We start from the raw sequence: 16,776 nt of genomic DNA on the forward strand, positions 1-16,776 counted from the left end.
CAGCATACACAGCTGAAGTGGGCCATGACTTCTTAAGAAAATTTTTCTTTCTGCAATGCTTTAGCTGGTGCTGTAAAACCAGTTCTTTCTCCAAATCCTTACAGCACAAGAACATCTTTTGCACATGTGCCTCTCCCAAATGCTGAAGGAGGATCTCTATGGCCACTACCACATCCAAAAGAAACTGCCTGCTGTCACACAGTAAGTTCTTTTCAACAGGAATGGAAATGCTGGTAGCCTATACGGGTATACTTCAGATATTATTCTGCTTCTATCACATTTGACAGTAGAAAGAGGCACTGAAATCCCTTTTCCAACACAGATCCTCTCTCAGTCTGAGATGACAAGACTTGCTGATACTACACTAAAAGCCACCAATACCTACAATTACAAACTGGGCTGAAGCCATGTTGTAACCTTTTTCATGATTTCATCTGTTTTCTAGCATTGCGATGTCCTGATGTCCTGTATGAAGATAATCATCATATAGCTAGAGTTATAATTATCATGTAGCAACCAGGCACCTGCTCTTCCATCCCAGTTTTAGTTACAGTTCAGCAGCAACAGCTGCTGTGGCAAAAGTTGACTGTGATTTGTTGGTACATAACCATAGAATCATAGAATAGTAAGGGTTGGAAAGGACCTTAAAGTCATCTAGTTCCAACCCCCCTGCCATGGGCAGGGACACCTCGCACTAAACCATGTTGCCCAAGGCTCTGTCCAACCTGGCCTTGAACACCGCCAGGGATGGAGCATCCACAACCTCCCTGGGCAACCCGTTCCAGTGCTTCACCACCCTCACAGTAAAGAACTTCTTCCTTGTATCTAATCTAAACTTCCCCTGTTTAAGTTTGAACCCATTACCCATTGTCCTACCACTACAGTCCCTAAGGAAGAGTCCCTCCCCAGCATCCTTATAGGCCCCCTTCAGATACTGGAAGGCTGCTACGAGGTCTCCACACAGCCTTCTCTTCTCCAGGCTGAACAGCCCCAACTTTCTCAGCCTGTCTTCATACAGGAGGTGCTCCAGCCCTCTTATCGTCCTCGTGGCCCTCCTCTGGACTCGCTCCAACAGCTCCATGTCCTTCTTATGTCGAGGACACCAGAACTGTACACAATACTCCAAGTGAGGTCTCACAAGAGCAGAGCAGAGGGGCAGGATCACCTCCTTCGACCTGCTGGTCACGCTTCTTTTGATGCAGCCCAGGATACGGTTGGCTTTCTGGGCTGCAAGCACACACTGAAGCCAGCTCATATTAAGCTTCTCATCAACCAACACCCCGAAGTCCTTCTCTGCAGGGCTGCTCTGAATCTCTTCTCTGCCCAACCTGTAGCAGTGCCTGGGATTGCCCTGACCCAGGTGTAGGACCTTACACTTGGCTTGGTTAAACTTCATAAGCTTGGCATCGGCCCACCCCACAAGCGTGTCAAGGTCCCTCTGGATGGCATCCCTTCCCTCCAGCGTATCAACCGAACCACACAGCTTGGTGTCGTCGGCAACTTGCTGAGGGCGCACTCAATCCCACTGTCCATGTCGCCGACAAAGATGTAGAACAGGACTGGTCCCAACACCGGTCCCTGAGGGACACCACTTGTTACAGGTTTCCAACTGGACATCGAGCCATTTACCACAACTCTTTGCGTGCGGCCATCGAATCAGTTCTTTATCCACTGAACCATGATATTACTTAAAGCTAAAAGGATAGATAATACCATGGTTAAGGAAGATACTAGATGGCCTTTTATTATGGGTTTCCTCTGTGTATTAAGATAAACTGGGAGGAAGAGGATGAGAAGATGACACTTGGTAGTGTAGTATTTCCCTCACCCCCAACATTCAAAGTAAGCATAGATGTTCTGGTTCTTGCAGGTGAGTTCTGTAACAGGTTATTTTTTTCCCACCGTATTAAAATCAGTCAGGTTTGTTCCAATCCGGTTAGAACCAATCAAAAAAGGAAGCCATTTAAAAATAGTTATACTGTCAAGGGGAGAGTCAGATGTAATTTCAGGATACACTTTCTATATGTGGTCTGTTTCAAAGAAAATTTCCAGTTACATTCTGAAGTGCCTAAGCACCAAACCATTAATCATTTAAACCGTTTTAAAAGCTGCTTCTCACATAGAGAAGGTCAGTCAAGCAATTCAGATCTTGAAGTAGATCCTTCCATGATTATTGATTTTATTATATACATGGTTTATAATATGCCCCAAAGAAAGTTGAAGGCCAGTATACACTGACCCCTACCACATATGAAGGTAAGATGAAGTCATATTCCTGATACATATCAGTTATCATGTACTTTCTACATTAATCTTATCAGGTGCCATCTCTCAGCTGAAATATAATCTGGCACATTCAGAATGGCTCATGTACAATGCTATGACAATAACTGCAGATTTCCTCAAGCCTTCCGTCACTGGATGCCAGGAAACAGGCAGGAGCTGCTCTCACATGTGACTATTCCAGCCTACCAATGTCCCATTCCTAAACCAAGGATGCCAGCTATACCTCTGCTTCAGCAGACCCGTAATTCATTCTCCAAGATAAAGATTTTTGCTTTTAAGTTTTTTAGTTCTCCTTGGATTTTACGAGTTAGTCTGTTTCCTCGGCAGACCTCATGTAGAATTGCAAGATCCTGGTCTGGTCCCATATGCAGAGTCACCTAGAAAGGAAAAGACAAACAGATTAAGAAAAACAAAAGCTGCACAGAATACAATTTAAGAGCATTATGATGATGATATGAGGGAGAGAACTCTAAAGGAGACCCTCTGTAGCTACCAGGGAGAGTGCTTAAGCTACGATCACTAGGCACATCACCAATAGAAAGGTGCTCCAGAACCAAAAATAAAGATCAAAGCTTTCATATATCATGGTGTTATATTACTGGCAAGGAAGAAATCTGGACACAAGTTCACTCATAACTCATTAACTCCTAGATCACTAGAGGTGGTTTAACTGCTGTGGCCAACCTGCTGCCTTCTGAACTGTGTATGATTCAAGAGCAGTTCCAGTACAACGCCTAGACTCATTGCCATGCCATATGGCCCATACCGAGTTGAACAAAAGCTGCTAGATAATCAGAATTCCTGATGTCAGGCTAGCCAGGGCTGCCATTTCCTGCCACCCTGAATGGGATAGCATGCCAGCCCAGTCACTTTCAACTGTCAAAAAGCCTTGGAAGCTGTTCTCAAAGCCCTCTTTCCTCTCGACCCTTTAGGATGTCTAATTGTCATCATGTAGTTCTTGGTGAAAGATTTTAATATGCAAGCCAGGTAATTTAGTCATCTGCAGTCATTTTGACCTCAAGTGATGAGAAGGATTTAAAGATCACTTTGGAGACTTCCAGCAAGTATTTTGTTCCTCTGCCCTCTTGTGGTTAAAAGTGTAAAGAAATTAATACAATTAAGAGCACATCCACAGCTACAAAATATACAGATCTGTAGTAAAGGTATCATAGGCAATTTTTCCCCATTCACATATGCTGTTTAATCCTTAAAGAATAAAGTTTAAAAGCCCACAGCTCAAGAAAAACAATTAAGAAAGAAATCGAAGCCTTTAGAAATCTCTTCTTTAGAGAAGACGAATTAATCTAAGTAAACCAAACTGTGCACCAAAAGTAGAGAAAACAAGTGAATCCGTGGCACTGCCAGACTCCTGAGAGTCAGCTATGCCTAGATCATCCTCTCAAGCATGTCTTAGATAAATATCTCATCCTAAACTTCAAGTAACATCAATGCTGTGGCTTCCCTTCTAAGCTGTTCTTATGTTCATCTACACATCTAGAAGCTACTACAGAGTACACAGCTTCAACTTCCAGACATTGTTTCCACAGTGATTTTTGCAGAGTTACAAATGAGATCTCAAAGGAATAGACTGTTCGCAATACTTTAGTCAATGATCTAGCTCATACTGGAACAAATCCAAACACTATGGCCCCCAGAAAGAAAACCAATCTATTTCCTTTGCAGGATATACTTCTGAAACTACTGCCTTGTAATTTTGAGACAGCTAAGGGAGCTACAGGTATAAGAACTTTTAGAGCTGCAACAAAAATACGTGCCTATTGCTTACGCTATATGCCTAGTTATTACCTTAAAAAGCTGCTTCTCTACGTCTTTCAGCTTCTGCCGAAGCTGTTTAATGTCATTCATGAAGCCTTCTGCTTCCATATTACGACGTTTTTCCAAGGCCTCATATCGCTGAGTCATCAGCTTCAGGCGCTTAACCATCTTTTCTGAGCGTTCCTATGGAGATGAAAGCTCAATAGGGTATACAAAATAAAGGCTGCAAGATCATCACATAGCTAGCAGATGATTACAGACTAATTACCTTGAAGAGTTCTCTGCCGACATCTCCCTCCTCACGAATCCTAGCTAGCTCATCTTCCAGGGTGATGCACTGCTCTCTGTACATGTTTGATAGGCGCTGCTCCTGCATTAGCTGTTCTTGCAGTGACTAGGACATAGAAGGAACAGAAAGCATCAGCTCAGAAGCCAGTGCTCACAAAATTTCCCCAGCTCTGGAAAAGCAAGTGTGATAGACTGACAATGACAGGCAAAAATTAACTGGAGCTACACCTAATGAAATAACTAGCTAAGGGCAATATTCTAACACCACTTCCATTACCAAACTCTTCATTAGGTGATCAGTTCTGCATGACTGCTCATCATCAGTTAAAGAACTCTCTACTTTCCCCCTTAAAAATAATATTTAACCAATGCTATAATTCTTTTCACAGCTGCTTGAAAGTACTGCATTTCAGAAGCATCTACATTCAGTGGTAGGTCTCCCAACTTCTCACTGGAAGTATAGTAGAAGTGAAGCCCTGACTACTGTGGAAGGGCTGGGGGACATCAATTGAAAGGACCTATTCTCCCCCAACAGCAGCAAGGAAGATACAGACACTGCATTCCAAGTCTGTAAGCTGAGAGCATTTACACTAAAAGGTGTGTGCAACAAGCAGGTTAAGAACTGTCAGCTCACTTGTCATGTGGCTTGGAGAAGTAGGGATTTGTTCTGGGCATAAAAGAAACTGACAGTGAAGTGCTACCATAAATCCTAACTATATATTTTATCCAAAATTTGCAAGCAATGCTGATTTTGAGGCAGGAGAGGGCTTTTGTACTTTACTGCCAACAACAATGTAACTCATGGCAAGCCAGTACAGCTTTGAAAGAGCTGCTAGCTACTGCATATCTTGGCAAAACCCAGATGACTGCAATTTTCTACTAAAAAACTGTTGAAGAACCTCTATCTAGAATAAAAACCAAATTACTTTTAGTTCTCGGCTGTGGAGTTTCAAAGCTCCATCATTTGCTTGAAGTGTCTTCTTGGTATCTCTCTGCTTCTCTCTTCCTGGCTCCTTGCTGATACTTTTGTCAAGTTTCCTCAACAGACTGTCCTTCTCTGCCATCCATGCTTTCTCATTGGCTCGGGCATCAAACTTGAGCTGGAGAAAGTCACGAGTACTCTCATATAAGAGATTTTGAGTCTTATGGAGTCTGTAAAAAGGGATCCCAGTGGAGTTAATTAACTTCTCTCCTAGTTCCTACCTTAATTTCCCAAGTCATCAGTGCAAATTGGAAGAAGCATCGAAAAAAAAGGTAGGCGCTGTCCTAATGAGTTTAGCTCTTATCTAATGAAAGAAGTGATAATCTTCCAATGTGACAGGATTTTTAATGTGGAGATTACTCCATTCACCTCCTTACACACACACACACTACCAAACAGATGGCTGCATAATTTGCTTTTCTGCCTGCTGCAGGAAGCATCATACTGAAAGCCAAAATATGGTTCTCATCTCATAACTATATCATGGTCATTCTCTCACACTCACTTATCTGTTATAGTTTTGATCTTGTCCTGGTCCCTCTGGTGCTGGACCTGGGCTTCCTCCATGTGAATCCGCCTGTCCTCTAATAGTGCCTCAACCTGTTCCTTGGATAATCGTGTCTGTTCTTCTATCTGAGCTTGCAGGGCCTCCACCTGGATAAGCAAAGACATTACTAAAGACCTCACAGCAGCACTGCTCCTGTCCATGCAAGTCTCTCAAATCTTGGAAGAGTCAGATCAAAGACTACCCAATAATGCCTTTGAGAATGTTAATTTCTCAATTTTTTATTTTTGTTTTGATGCCAAGTATCTCAAACAACTATAACATTTAAGAAGAAAAAAAAAAAATCACACTATAGGCAAGACAGGCATATTATAAATAGCAACAACAGATGAAAGATTTTGGAAGGATTTAAATTGCACACAGATGTGACGAATCCCATGGAATATGCAGAGACACTTCTGTCCCTACACTACCAGCTTCCAGTTAAATGGTGATATGAAAATACCTAAGTTCTAGGAAGGCAGCAGTCCATATCTGAACAAAAGCAATTACTTTACCAGAAGAAATTACTAGATGTAAATGAGACGATGAGCAAAGGAGAGGGATGCAAAGAATCTTGATCTAGGGCACAGAGTCAGGGAGACAAATTGGAACAAGTAATTGAAAAACATGCATCTGGCCTATGTGTCACAAAGTATCTGAAAAAAAATTGGAGTGTATTTAGATCACTTATTTTTATAACAATTTTGTATGATGCTTTTGCTCCAAAATAAACATTGTTAGACAGCTAACTGGCCACTGGGTCAGTCACCACTGCCCTTGAACAAAAAATAATGATAATTTCAAAAGATATCTATCTGCTGCACAAGTTTGCTCTTTAATTTGCTTTTGTAGTCATCCTTCCTCATGCTTTACAGACAGCTTCTGGTATCTTCCCCAGTTCATGATTCTGCATATTTGTCTTTCATTCTGTCATGCTATCTACATCTTTCATTGAAGTCTACCAAAGAGAACATTTCACTGCGCTAGTGCATCTTATCAGGGCTGCCTAATTCTGTCTCAGACACATGGCTTTTGTCAGACTTCCACAAACTACCCAACCCTGCAGATCATCTGTGGTATAATGTAAATTCATAGCCACAATCAAGTTATGGGAGATAACATCAATTATACATTATATATTTGAGGGCAAAACATTCCAGTCGACATTACTGGAACATTTGCTTATGTAAAGCTTCCAGAATCAAACCCAAGTTCTCAAATCTAAGTCTACATTCATCACAAAGAAACAGCTAAGTAAATTCATAGAAAGTGGGAATCCATAGTAAGATGTGTGGCCTGATAAAATGGGTATGTCTACATCATATCCAAGCAGACAGCATAATTTGTCTATCAGTTTCCAAGGACATCCAGGAATTACGTCCATTGGTTTTTACCTGAAGTAGAAGTGTTTGATTATCTCTTTGATACCTCTCAGGACTTTCTGGTTTCTCTCCTTTTGCTGCTGGTATTGAAGTGCTCCTCTTGGTGCCTATTGTAGAAATTTAACAGAAGTCAAAAGGGGTTTTCCAACCTATGTGCAGTACCTTTCCAAGCATGAAATATCATATGTTCTGGCAGGCCTACAAGAGCAGGAAAAGGCTCACAAGGACTTCCAGGAGGGCTAGATGGAAGAAATGTTTCAGAACTTACAGTGATCACACACCTTTATCCTAAACTATCACACCATAGTATTTAGGCAACCTACTAATTTTCTTGGCATATACAGAAAGCAAACTTAGATTTTCTTAAGTAAATGATGAATAGGCAGATGACAGAGCTGCACAAGCATCAAGCCTCGAAGAGTTTTGAGCTTCTTAGCTTGTTTCAGTTAATTTGGAAGAGGCAGTTCTTTAAAAAAAAAGAGAAAATCAGTGAAGCAGGCATATGGACCCACACCTTGGAGTGGCGGAGGCTAATTGGTGCCTATCCAGTTGGTACCTGCATAGTTCCAGAACAACCACTCCACAGTCATACCAGCCTATTCCTTAGCTGAGCAGATCACAGACATGAGAACCAGCTCAGGTTAATTTAAAAGATTTTGAAGGGAAGCCAAGAGTAGTGCACACATACATATGTCAACACAGATACATTCAGGGAACTTAACTGAGCTATACCAAAGTATTCGCAGTAAGGAATTATTTTTGGTATACCGGACACAAACACACAGAGAAACAAGTATCAACAGCTGAGCTGCTGTTAATCTGCTTGGTGTGGTACCTGTTCTAGAAGTGTCATTTTGTTCATGTGACACTCTGGATTTAGCTGGCCTTTGCAGAACAGTAACCTACAGAAACAAGATTAGATATGTGTTGAACATCTGACTTCTCCAAAGTTACAACAGTCAAGAACAAATCTTAGAGTAAAATGAGATATCCAGAAGAATAGCATTATCTTACTTCTTCCACAAGAAAAGGAAGACATTCGACAAGTGTAATGTCCATGACGAAGGTTTCCTTTATCATGGCCTGAGTTTTGCCATTTCTGCCTTTTTCTTTTCCCCCCACCAAAACAACTGGAAAGTAACCCTGCCTTTGCTGGCTTCATTAGGATGAAAATCAGCACCCTCAGCAGGAAGAGGAGCATTTTGAAAAGAGAGAGAAGAGGAAGGTGAAGATCAAGATTGTTATTTCTGTCTTCATACCCCTGCTTGCCTCAGCAAGACAGAGAAACATGAAGCTTGATTTATCAGCACATTCACTCAAGCTACTGAAGAACAAGCCTGGGATAAAATCTAACCAATAAAACTACTGAAACAATTGAACTATTGAACTAAAAGCCACTTAAAAATGGGACAACATGAGGGAGCAGATAATAACCCCAATGCTTATCTTGAGGTCGATGTTATATAACAGGGCAAATTTTAGAGCTATCCTATATAAGGGAATTTTTATGCTTCTGCAAGATTTCTCTGCTGTTTGAGCAGTGCAGAGCAACTATGATCAATACAACATATTTCAGTCTTTTCCTGCACAAAATATTCCAAGCTGAACCCTACATTCCATCATAGTCTCTGTATGTCCAAATCATTCACAATTCCCAACTTAGTAGTTCAACTGCACTGCCATTTAATCAATTTGACTTTATTTCTGAAACAGATGATACAACCTTGCCTAGAGAGGATGGCTTTTCTGCAGTCTTCTGCCAGGAAACTGCTGCAGCAACCTCAACACTGCTTTATTCTTTACTGAGGCCCTAAGAGATAGGCCCTCTAGGACAGCTGATCTTCAAACACTGCACCTGGTCATTTTCTGTACTTCCTTTTTCTTTTTCTCTTTGTGATGTTCTTTCCAACTTCTCAATGGCCATTTGTCAGATGGCTTCAGACTCCTGTCTGACATTTAAGAGGCTGATGTGGAGGTATGTTTTGAAGGTAGAAGGGGACTGATGCTAAGAGGACCTACTTCTAATGTGCTTATTCCTGTCAATAGCTATAATAAACCAGTACAACTTTTTGTCAGTAGCTATAACAAAACTCAATGTTGTTACAGAGCTATAGAGCCCTCCTGCTTTGAGCTCATTTAGCAACTTTTGACTTGCAGAATAGATCTGGTCTGTGGTCAGCCTCTGGGGTACACATCTTCATGTTACAATCAAAAGCAGAGTTCTACAGAAAAATGGAACTTGCCTTATGTGGAGGCTCTTTGTGAAAATATGTCACTTCTCCTTTGTCTGTTCCCATTAAAGCCAGAAGATATTGAATTTTTTTTCTATCCTCCAGTTCCCTGGAATTCAAAGAAAGTGGTCAGCACATCACTATTCTTAAGTACATCAAGACATTGTGACATGCTGCTCTTCTAGTTTACTTGTTAATGCTTACAAGTTTTCCAAACAGCTGCATTTCGAGAATATTGCTTTAAGAAAAACCTCCCAATGACATTAGTGATGTTGCTGATGCAATAAGAACACCAGCAATCCCACTGGCATTGGGAAGCATTCCTCTTTTCGAATAGGACAATTCTACATAGGCTAATACAGCAATAACATATGGTGGGAAAGAATTTGCATTCCAGAGTTATGAACTATTTAAAGTCCTCTCAGATACTTCATTCAACAGATAAGTGTCCATTGTTTTTAAAGCGAACTACATTAAGGGCAGTATCAGACTTTTAACAAACTCTTGCAAAGTGCCAAATCACTCCAACACACATTTTGACTTAAGTTCTGAAAACTTTAATAGAAAACTTGCTGTTAGCACCCACAAATGTTCTGAAGGCGGCTGGAAACTCCTTTGCCACTGGCAGCTAGTCTGGTACAACAGGTTATTTTCCAGTTCACCAACTAAATGGCATTAAAAAGGAGTAGCTGTCAACATGATCTCAGAGTGAGGGGAAATTATTTGCTTAGGTCTGTATTTTCTATTTGAGCTTAAGTGGTTTTAGGGCTGACAAAGGAAGTTTTGCCAGGCAGTTGCCAGGTCTGTGTGTTGGGTTTGCATGGCAAGGTTTTGGTAGCAGGAGGGGTTACAGGGGTGGTTTCTGTGAGAAGCTGATAAAAAGCTTCCCCTATGTCTGATAGAGCCAATGCCAGCCAGCTCCAAAACAGACCCACTGCTGGCCAAGACTGAGCCCATCAGCAACAGTGGCAGTGCATGTGGGAGAACATATTTAAGAATGGGGGGCAGGAGGAGGGAAACTGCGCAACTTCAGCTGAAGAGAGAAGTGAGAATATGTGAGGGAAACAACCCTGCAGACACCAAGGTCAGTGAAGGAGGGGATGAGGTGCTCCAGGTGTTGGAGCAGATATTCCTCTGCAGTCCATGGTGAAGACCATGGTAAGGCAGGCTGTGCCCCTGCAGCCCATGGAGGTCTCGGGAACCCAGAAAGAAGGGAGGGGTCAGGGGAAGGTCTTTTAAGATTTGGTTTTGTTTCTCATTATCCTACTCCAATTTGATTGGTAATAAATTAATTTCTCCATGTCAAGTTTGTTTTGCCTGTGACAGTATTTAGTAAGTGATCTCCCTGCCCTTATCTTGACTCACAAGCCTGTCATTATATTTTCTCTTCCCTGTCCAGCTGAGGAGGGGAGTGGTAGAGTGGCTTTGGTGGGCACCTGGCATCCAGCCAGGGTCAACCCACCACTGTGTGCGTAAACCAGAACCTCCACATTCAACCTGGCAACTCACAATTCAAATCTGAACCTATGTTTAACTTCTGCTCTTCCTTCTACTACTGGAATAGGAGGACTAATAAGTGGGAAGATATTTTGCAGCCCAACAGGTCACATTCCACCTCCAAGACTGGTACAATTTCGTAGGATCCCTCCTGGAGAAATGTGGCATAATTGCTTCTCTGAACACTCCTCCAGATCTGGATTAGAACTAAACCATCATGCATGCAATTGCTACTGCCAGTGACCCAGCCCACCATCTAAGACAGCACACCTGATTTTCAGCCGGTCATTCTCCGCGTAAAGCCGAAGGACGTGTTCCCTTTCCTGGAAGAGGTAGACTTGCATATCACTCAAAGCCTTTTGCAACTCTGCAATCTCCTCTTCTCGCTGACGTACTTCCCATTGCAATTTGTGCTGAGTAGAGAAAATGAGGTCCTTGAAATGATACAGAGCATTGGGTAGCACTTGCAAACTTGGAACTGCTTGTGCCCTGAGCTTGTAACTGGTATAGTACAACTGCCAGTTCAAATGAATTATTTTATTCTCTGACAATTTGACAAGATGAGGGCAGTATTGGAAAAAATGCTTTTAAATGTTTCAACAGGGAGTTCTGAGAACCATTGTCACTACAAAAAGTCAAACAAGGCCTAAGCTAGGGCCTCCAGTTTCTAGTGGCTGAACTTCTGCACTGGTGGCCAGAGTGGCACAGGTATGGGGAGTCTGACATGAACAAAAAAACCCTAGTAAAGCCTCTGCAACAGCCCTTTCTCTTAAAAGAAATTACTGAAGAACAAACAGTAAAATATCTGTAGGGCTTAGTAGTGAAAAATCTGGCTACTTACTAGGTTTCATTAATGATCTAACTCCTGTGGAAACCTTTGAGAAAACCATTTGCTAGGAGAGAAGGCACTATTTTGGAACCTGTCACTTTTTCCCAGATGTTGAATGAAAGTAACTTGTATGTCATATATTTCCTGAGGGCCTTCAGGCTGCTTCAAGCATGGCCAGTACTTGCGGAGGCACTGCAGAAGTGATCACTATTTCCAAAGGGCCATTTACAATTACAAAGATGACTCCTAGACAGAGTCCTAGGCAAATGGAGGCTATAAGACACATCAGAGCACTGAATATCTTACAGGTATTCTGTAAGGACTTCTTCCTCTTAAAGGCAGACAATTGTAAGTTTTGGAGTTTCTTTTAAATCCACATTTATTTGCTGTGAAACATACTGCTTAATAGCCTATGGCCAAGCTTACGAATTCTCGTGTGGGAAACAGAAGTTATATTCATATCTCAAGGTCCATTAAATTTGGACAAAAAAGCACTCATTCTTCACTATGAGAAACAAGGGAAAAGTCTGACAACACGGGAACTGAATACCTAAATTCAGGCTTTAATAAAAAACAAACAAACAAACAAACAAAAAAAAACCCACAGAAAAAAACCAACCCACTGTGAATACAACAACTTTAGAGGAATATCCTATGGGCACGTTTCTGTTTGCTTTGACAGAGTACAAACAGCTAGATTTCACAATCAAACCCTGAAATTTATTTCCTTTTAGCTCAGTTCTACCACAATACTGGTAAATCTTAAGACCAGCTGTGCTGAATTTCCAACTGAAGAAAAATATTAAGTTTGTGTAAGGACACGTAGACCATCATTGTTCAAAACCTCTTTTCCTCACCTGCTCATCATACGTTTCTTTGTATCTCTCCAGCCTTTTAACCAAATCCTCATGCTCCCTATCGAAGTCAGCAATAGTCTTGCGGTAGTATTCCAGCAGCTCCCGGGAGGGACAGAGAAAGGCTAAACGCTCATTGATTGAAGGGAGAGGAGCAAAGTCCTCCTGACTTGGAGACTGAGAGCTAACATGCCTGGATGAGACATAGGGGGTTGCCAGCCTGGACAGAAAGTGTTTCTAATGACATGTAAACATCAGACAATAATATAACAAAAAAACCTTCCTAAAGTAGTTAAAACCAGATTTTCCATTTTAATTCAGGTTCCAATTCCAACACTGATAAGCTTGCCTGCGCTCCAGGTATTAACAGAAGATCACAGCATTTAGGAGAACCAAAAGCTTTGATATAGAGCAGCTTGCAGGCTTACTGTACCATGGAGATGGGCCAACTGATGGAAAAGGGTAAAAAAAAAAATGTTATAGAAGGAAAGTCCCATGGATTATTTGAGGAGAGTGAAGCTGAAAACGAGGAAGAGAAACAAAAGCAGAACACAAAAGAGACCAAAAGTCTATTGCTGTGCAATTAGATGCAGCAGCCACTGTAAGAAAAACAGGAAGACAATCTGTAACAGAATCATATCTGACACCCCAGAGAAAAGACACTTTCTAAAGAAAGATTGATGAATAAAGACCATAATTCAAGGAGTAGGTCTAGGAATCTGCATGCTTTCCTTTCTGGTGTACTTGATGTTCTTATCCACATAACTTGTCCACCCTTGATAGTGAAACAGAAGCTTCCAAGTTCTTGAATCTTATGTTGAGCTACTAGGTGGAAAACATGCCAAACACTACATAAATCAAATCAAGAATATGCATGCGTAGTTACATATTGGATTTTTCTTTTAAGCAATGTTTACTGCATTCGAACATTTAATCTGCTCAAACAAGCACCAAATTTGCAAACAGAGCTGCAGAGTTCAAAATTCTTTCGGAAATTGTTCATTATTTATGTTTATCTGAACAACACTTTTTTCAATTATATCACAAGTTTGCAGAACTAAAGTAAAGAAGCCTCTTTCCTAAATATCTGCTTAACAAAAACACAGTTCAGAACCTGATTCTGGAGCCAGTGCCACAGCTTTGATCATAACGTGATCTAGCAAGTAACACTGTATATCAGTGACCTTTATGTCCTAGCTCCCCAAAGCTGCTTACATCAGAACCCCCAGTGTGCTACATCCATGAAAACATGCCAAGCTCCTTAACTCCTGGCACTGTAGGAAAGTATTAAATATGCAATAAGATGATTATTTCCTGTAGGAACTTTCCCACCAGCTCTGCCCAGAAGTGCCTTAAACAACACAGTTGGAAGAGTCAATAACAGCAATAGAAGAAAACAGGTAACATCGGCATATAGTAAATACTTTATTACTGAACTAAAGAACATGAAAACCACAGAATCAACTAGGTTGGAAAAACCATCAAGCTCATCACGTCCAACCGTTACCCCAGCACTGCAAAGTCCACCACTAAACCATGTCACTGAGAGCCTCATCTACACGGGTTTTGAATGCTTCCAGGGACGGTGATTTCACCACGGCCCTGTGCAGCCTGTGCTAATGCCTGAGCACCCTTTCCGTGAATAAACTTTCCCTAACACCCAATCTAAGCCTCCCCTGGCGCAGCTTGAGGCCACTTCCTCTTGTCCTATTGCTTGTTACTTGGGAGAAGAGACTGACCCCCGCCTCACTACAACCTCCTTTCAGGTAGTTGTGAGAGCGATAAAAGCGGACAGAATAAGGAAGCACAGCAGGTACAGGAGCGAACAACGGTGCTTTACGCTAAGCCTGGCTACCGGACAGAACGGGGAGAGCTGCGGGGCCAGAGCCCGCAGAGGAGTTCGGGGGCGGTGAGCCCGTGGGGCAGCCCCACACTACCTTCCGGGGCGAGGGGAGGTCCCCGCGGCGTGCTCCATCGCGCTCATATCCCTGCGGCACGGCCGGGCTCACCGCGGGCAGCGGACAAAAGCGCCGAGGCCGCCGCGAAACTCCCCCAACAGCAAAATAACCGCCGCAGCTGCCCCTCCTCAACTTAAACAGCGAGGCAACATGCCGCCCGCCGCCTCCTCCTCCAATCGCAGGCGACCTTCCACGCGGCGTCGACCGCCTCAACCAATCAGCGGTCGCGACACGGTCGGCGGGGGCTCCGCGCCGGCGCCTCTGGGAGTTGTAGTCCTCGGGTGAGCGGGGTACCGCGCGTGCGCGGACGGCGGGGCGGGCGGGGCCAGGCGCTGGCTCTACCTTGGCGGGGGGGGAGGTATTTGGGTTAGAAACGTGGGGCCCTTGCTGAGTAACCGCGGGCTGGTGATGAGGCTCTGGCCAAAATAAAGCTAAACGGCCCCGCAGCGAGGACTCGTTTCATCAACAGCGGCGAAAAAGAAAAACAACACTCAAATACCCATTTTTCTGTGAAAATGAACCAAATGAAGAGAGGGGGTGCGAAGCAGTCACAGGGAGCGGCTGGGCCCAATCCTGGCTTAATATCCACGTGAGGTTTTTAGACCATGTAGATGCTTTTTGGCTTATTCATCTTCCCTGTGTACCTCCTCATCCCCAGCCAGCGCTTAGCAGTCTTACAATACACAGAATTAAAGATTTCCTAATTTACTTACTAGGTATGCTGGGAAACAACCTGCACACTAATAAGCTGGCTTTTTTCCTTAACCATTTGCTTAAAGAAATGGGCTTTCTGTATTTTACATATATATGTTAAAAATTAAATCTGGGCCTACTTAAAAAACAATGTGGTTCTTATTGAAATCAATTTTCTCAACAAAGAAAATAGGAGGGTAGCCAATTTTCCAGGCAAAGTCCAGGTGAGCGGCTACTGTTATCACCAGTTGGGCTACCTGCTCTCAAAGCACATGGGTGTGTTGTATGAGGAGCTGAGGGCACCGGTCAGGGAAGTGATAAATGCTCCCAGATGGCCACAAGGAATAAAGGCTAATGTGGGTATGCAAGTCGCCATGTGCGCCAGTGTTTCTGAGGTCAACTACCCCCAAACAGGAAGAGGTGGCAGAAAGAAGTGTAAAATTCTGTTTCTAAAAGGCTGTCTCACAGAACTGATAAAATGAAGGTCATTTGGGATCTTTTTTACTCTGTGAGGAAAACCCGCGCCCTTCCCAGCAGTGCCTTCCAGAGCCCTCCGCTGGTGCAAACACAATGACACAAAAACCGGAACAACACTGAGCAGTCTAGAAGGAAACTGGCAGAAGACCCATTCTCAAAACAAATCTTTTGCTTGTATTAGGTGCTTTCTAGCCTGGAGGGTTTTTTCCCCCTCTAGTATTCCTGGCTAAACCACTGCTCATCTTGGAAATTGGGTATGTTGGTGATGCTGCTGTTGGGAATAGAACACACACAAACACGTTACGTACATGAACACATGCATTTCCTCAGAAGAATCTGGTGCAGATCATAGAATCACAGAATGGTTTTGGTTGGAAGGGACCTTAGAGCTCATCCAATTCCAACCCCCTGCCATGGGCAGGGACACCTTCCACTAGACCAGGTTGCTCCAAGCCCCGTCCAACCTGGCCTTGAACACTGCCAGGGATGCGGCAGCCACAGCTTCTCTGGGCAACCTGTGCCAGTGCCTCACCACCCTCGTAGTGAAGGACTTCTTCCTTATATCTAACCTAAATCTCTCTTCTGTCAGTTTCAAGCCATTCCCCCTTGTCCTGTCACTACATGCTCTTGTAAAAATCCCCCCTCCAGCTTTCCTGTAGGCCCCCTTTAGGTATTGGAAGGCTGCTATAAGGTCTCCCCAGAGTCTTCTCTTCTCCAGGCTGAACACACACATCCCTCAGCCTGTCCTCAGAAGAGACACACAACCAAATAATAAAAGGAAAAAAAAACAACTCAGTAGTACATAGAAATACAATTTCTAGGTACTGGTAAGGAAACGTGCACTCCACATGCTTCTACAGTCATAAAAGTATCAAGTACTCACATCAGGAACGCCCTGCAAAACGTAAGAGTACATTGCAACAGCACAATAACCCTTGGTAAATTCACTCCATGTTTTTGCAAGGTTGGTTTGCTC

At 42.9% G+C, this 16,776-nt stretch overlaps 1 protein-coding gene across 2 annotated transcripts; it reads right to left on the reverse strand.

The window, feature by feature from the left end:
• Window positions 1-2,141: 2,141 nt before the first annotated feature.
• CCDC77 (coiled-coil domain containing 77) lies at window positions 2,142-14,795 on the reverse strand. Of its 2 annotated transcripts, none has more exons than XM_030480171.1 (11): window positions 14,610-14,795; window positions 12,676-12,892; window positions 11,260-11,402; window positions 9,505-9,601; window positions 8,097-8,163; window positions 7,274-7,368; window positions 5,838-5,986; window positions 5,277-5,502; window positions 4,331-4,456; window positions 4,093-4,245; window positions 2,142-2,663 (listed from the first exon to the last, which is right to left on the reverse strand). In XM_030480171.1, exons 1-11 carry the CDS (start codon window positions 14,654-14,656, stop codon window positions 2,517-2,519), a joined length of 1,467 nt encoding a protein of 488 aa, XP_030336031.1. In that variant the 5' UTR covers window positions 14,657-14,795; the 3' UTR covers window positions 2,142-2,516. The 2 variants fall into 2 exon arrangements, with proteins under 2 accessions (XP_030336031.1, XP_030336032.1); XM_030480172.1 differs by having other exon boundaries at window positions 12,676-12,865; window positions 14,610-14,793.
• Between the last annotated feature and the right edge of the window lie 1,981 nt (window positions 14,796-16,776).

The sequence above is a fragment of the Strigops habroptila genome, chromosome 3 (assembly GCF_004027225.2).
Source record: "Strigops habroptila isolate Jane chromosome 3, bStrHab1.2.pri, whole genome shotgun sequence".
NCBI lineage: Eukaryota > Metazoa > Chordata > Aves > Psittaciformes > Psittacidae > Strigops > Strigops habroptila.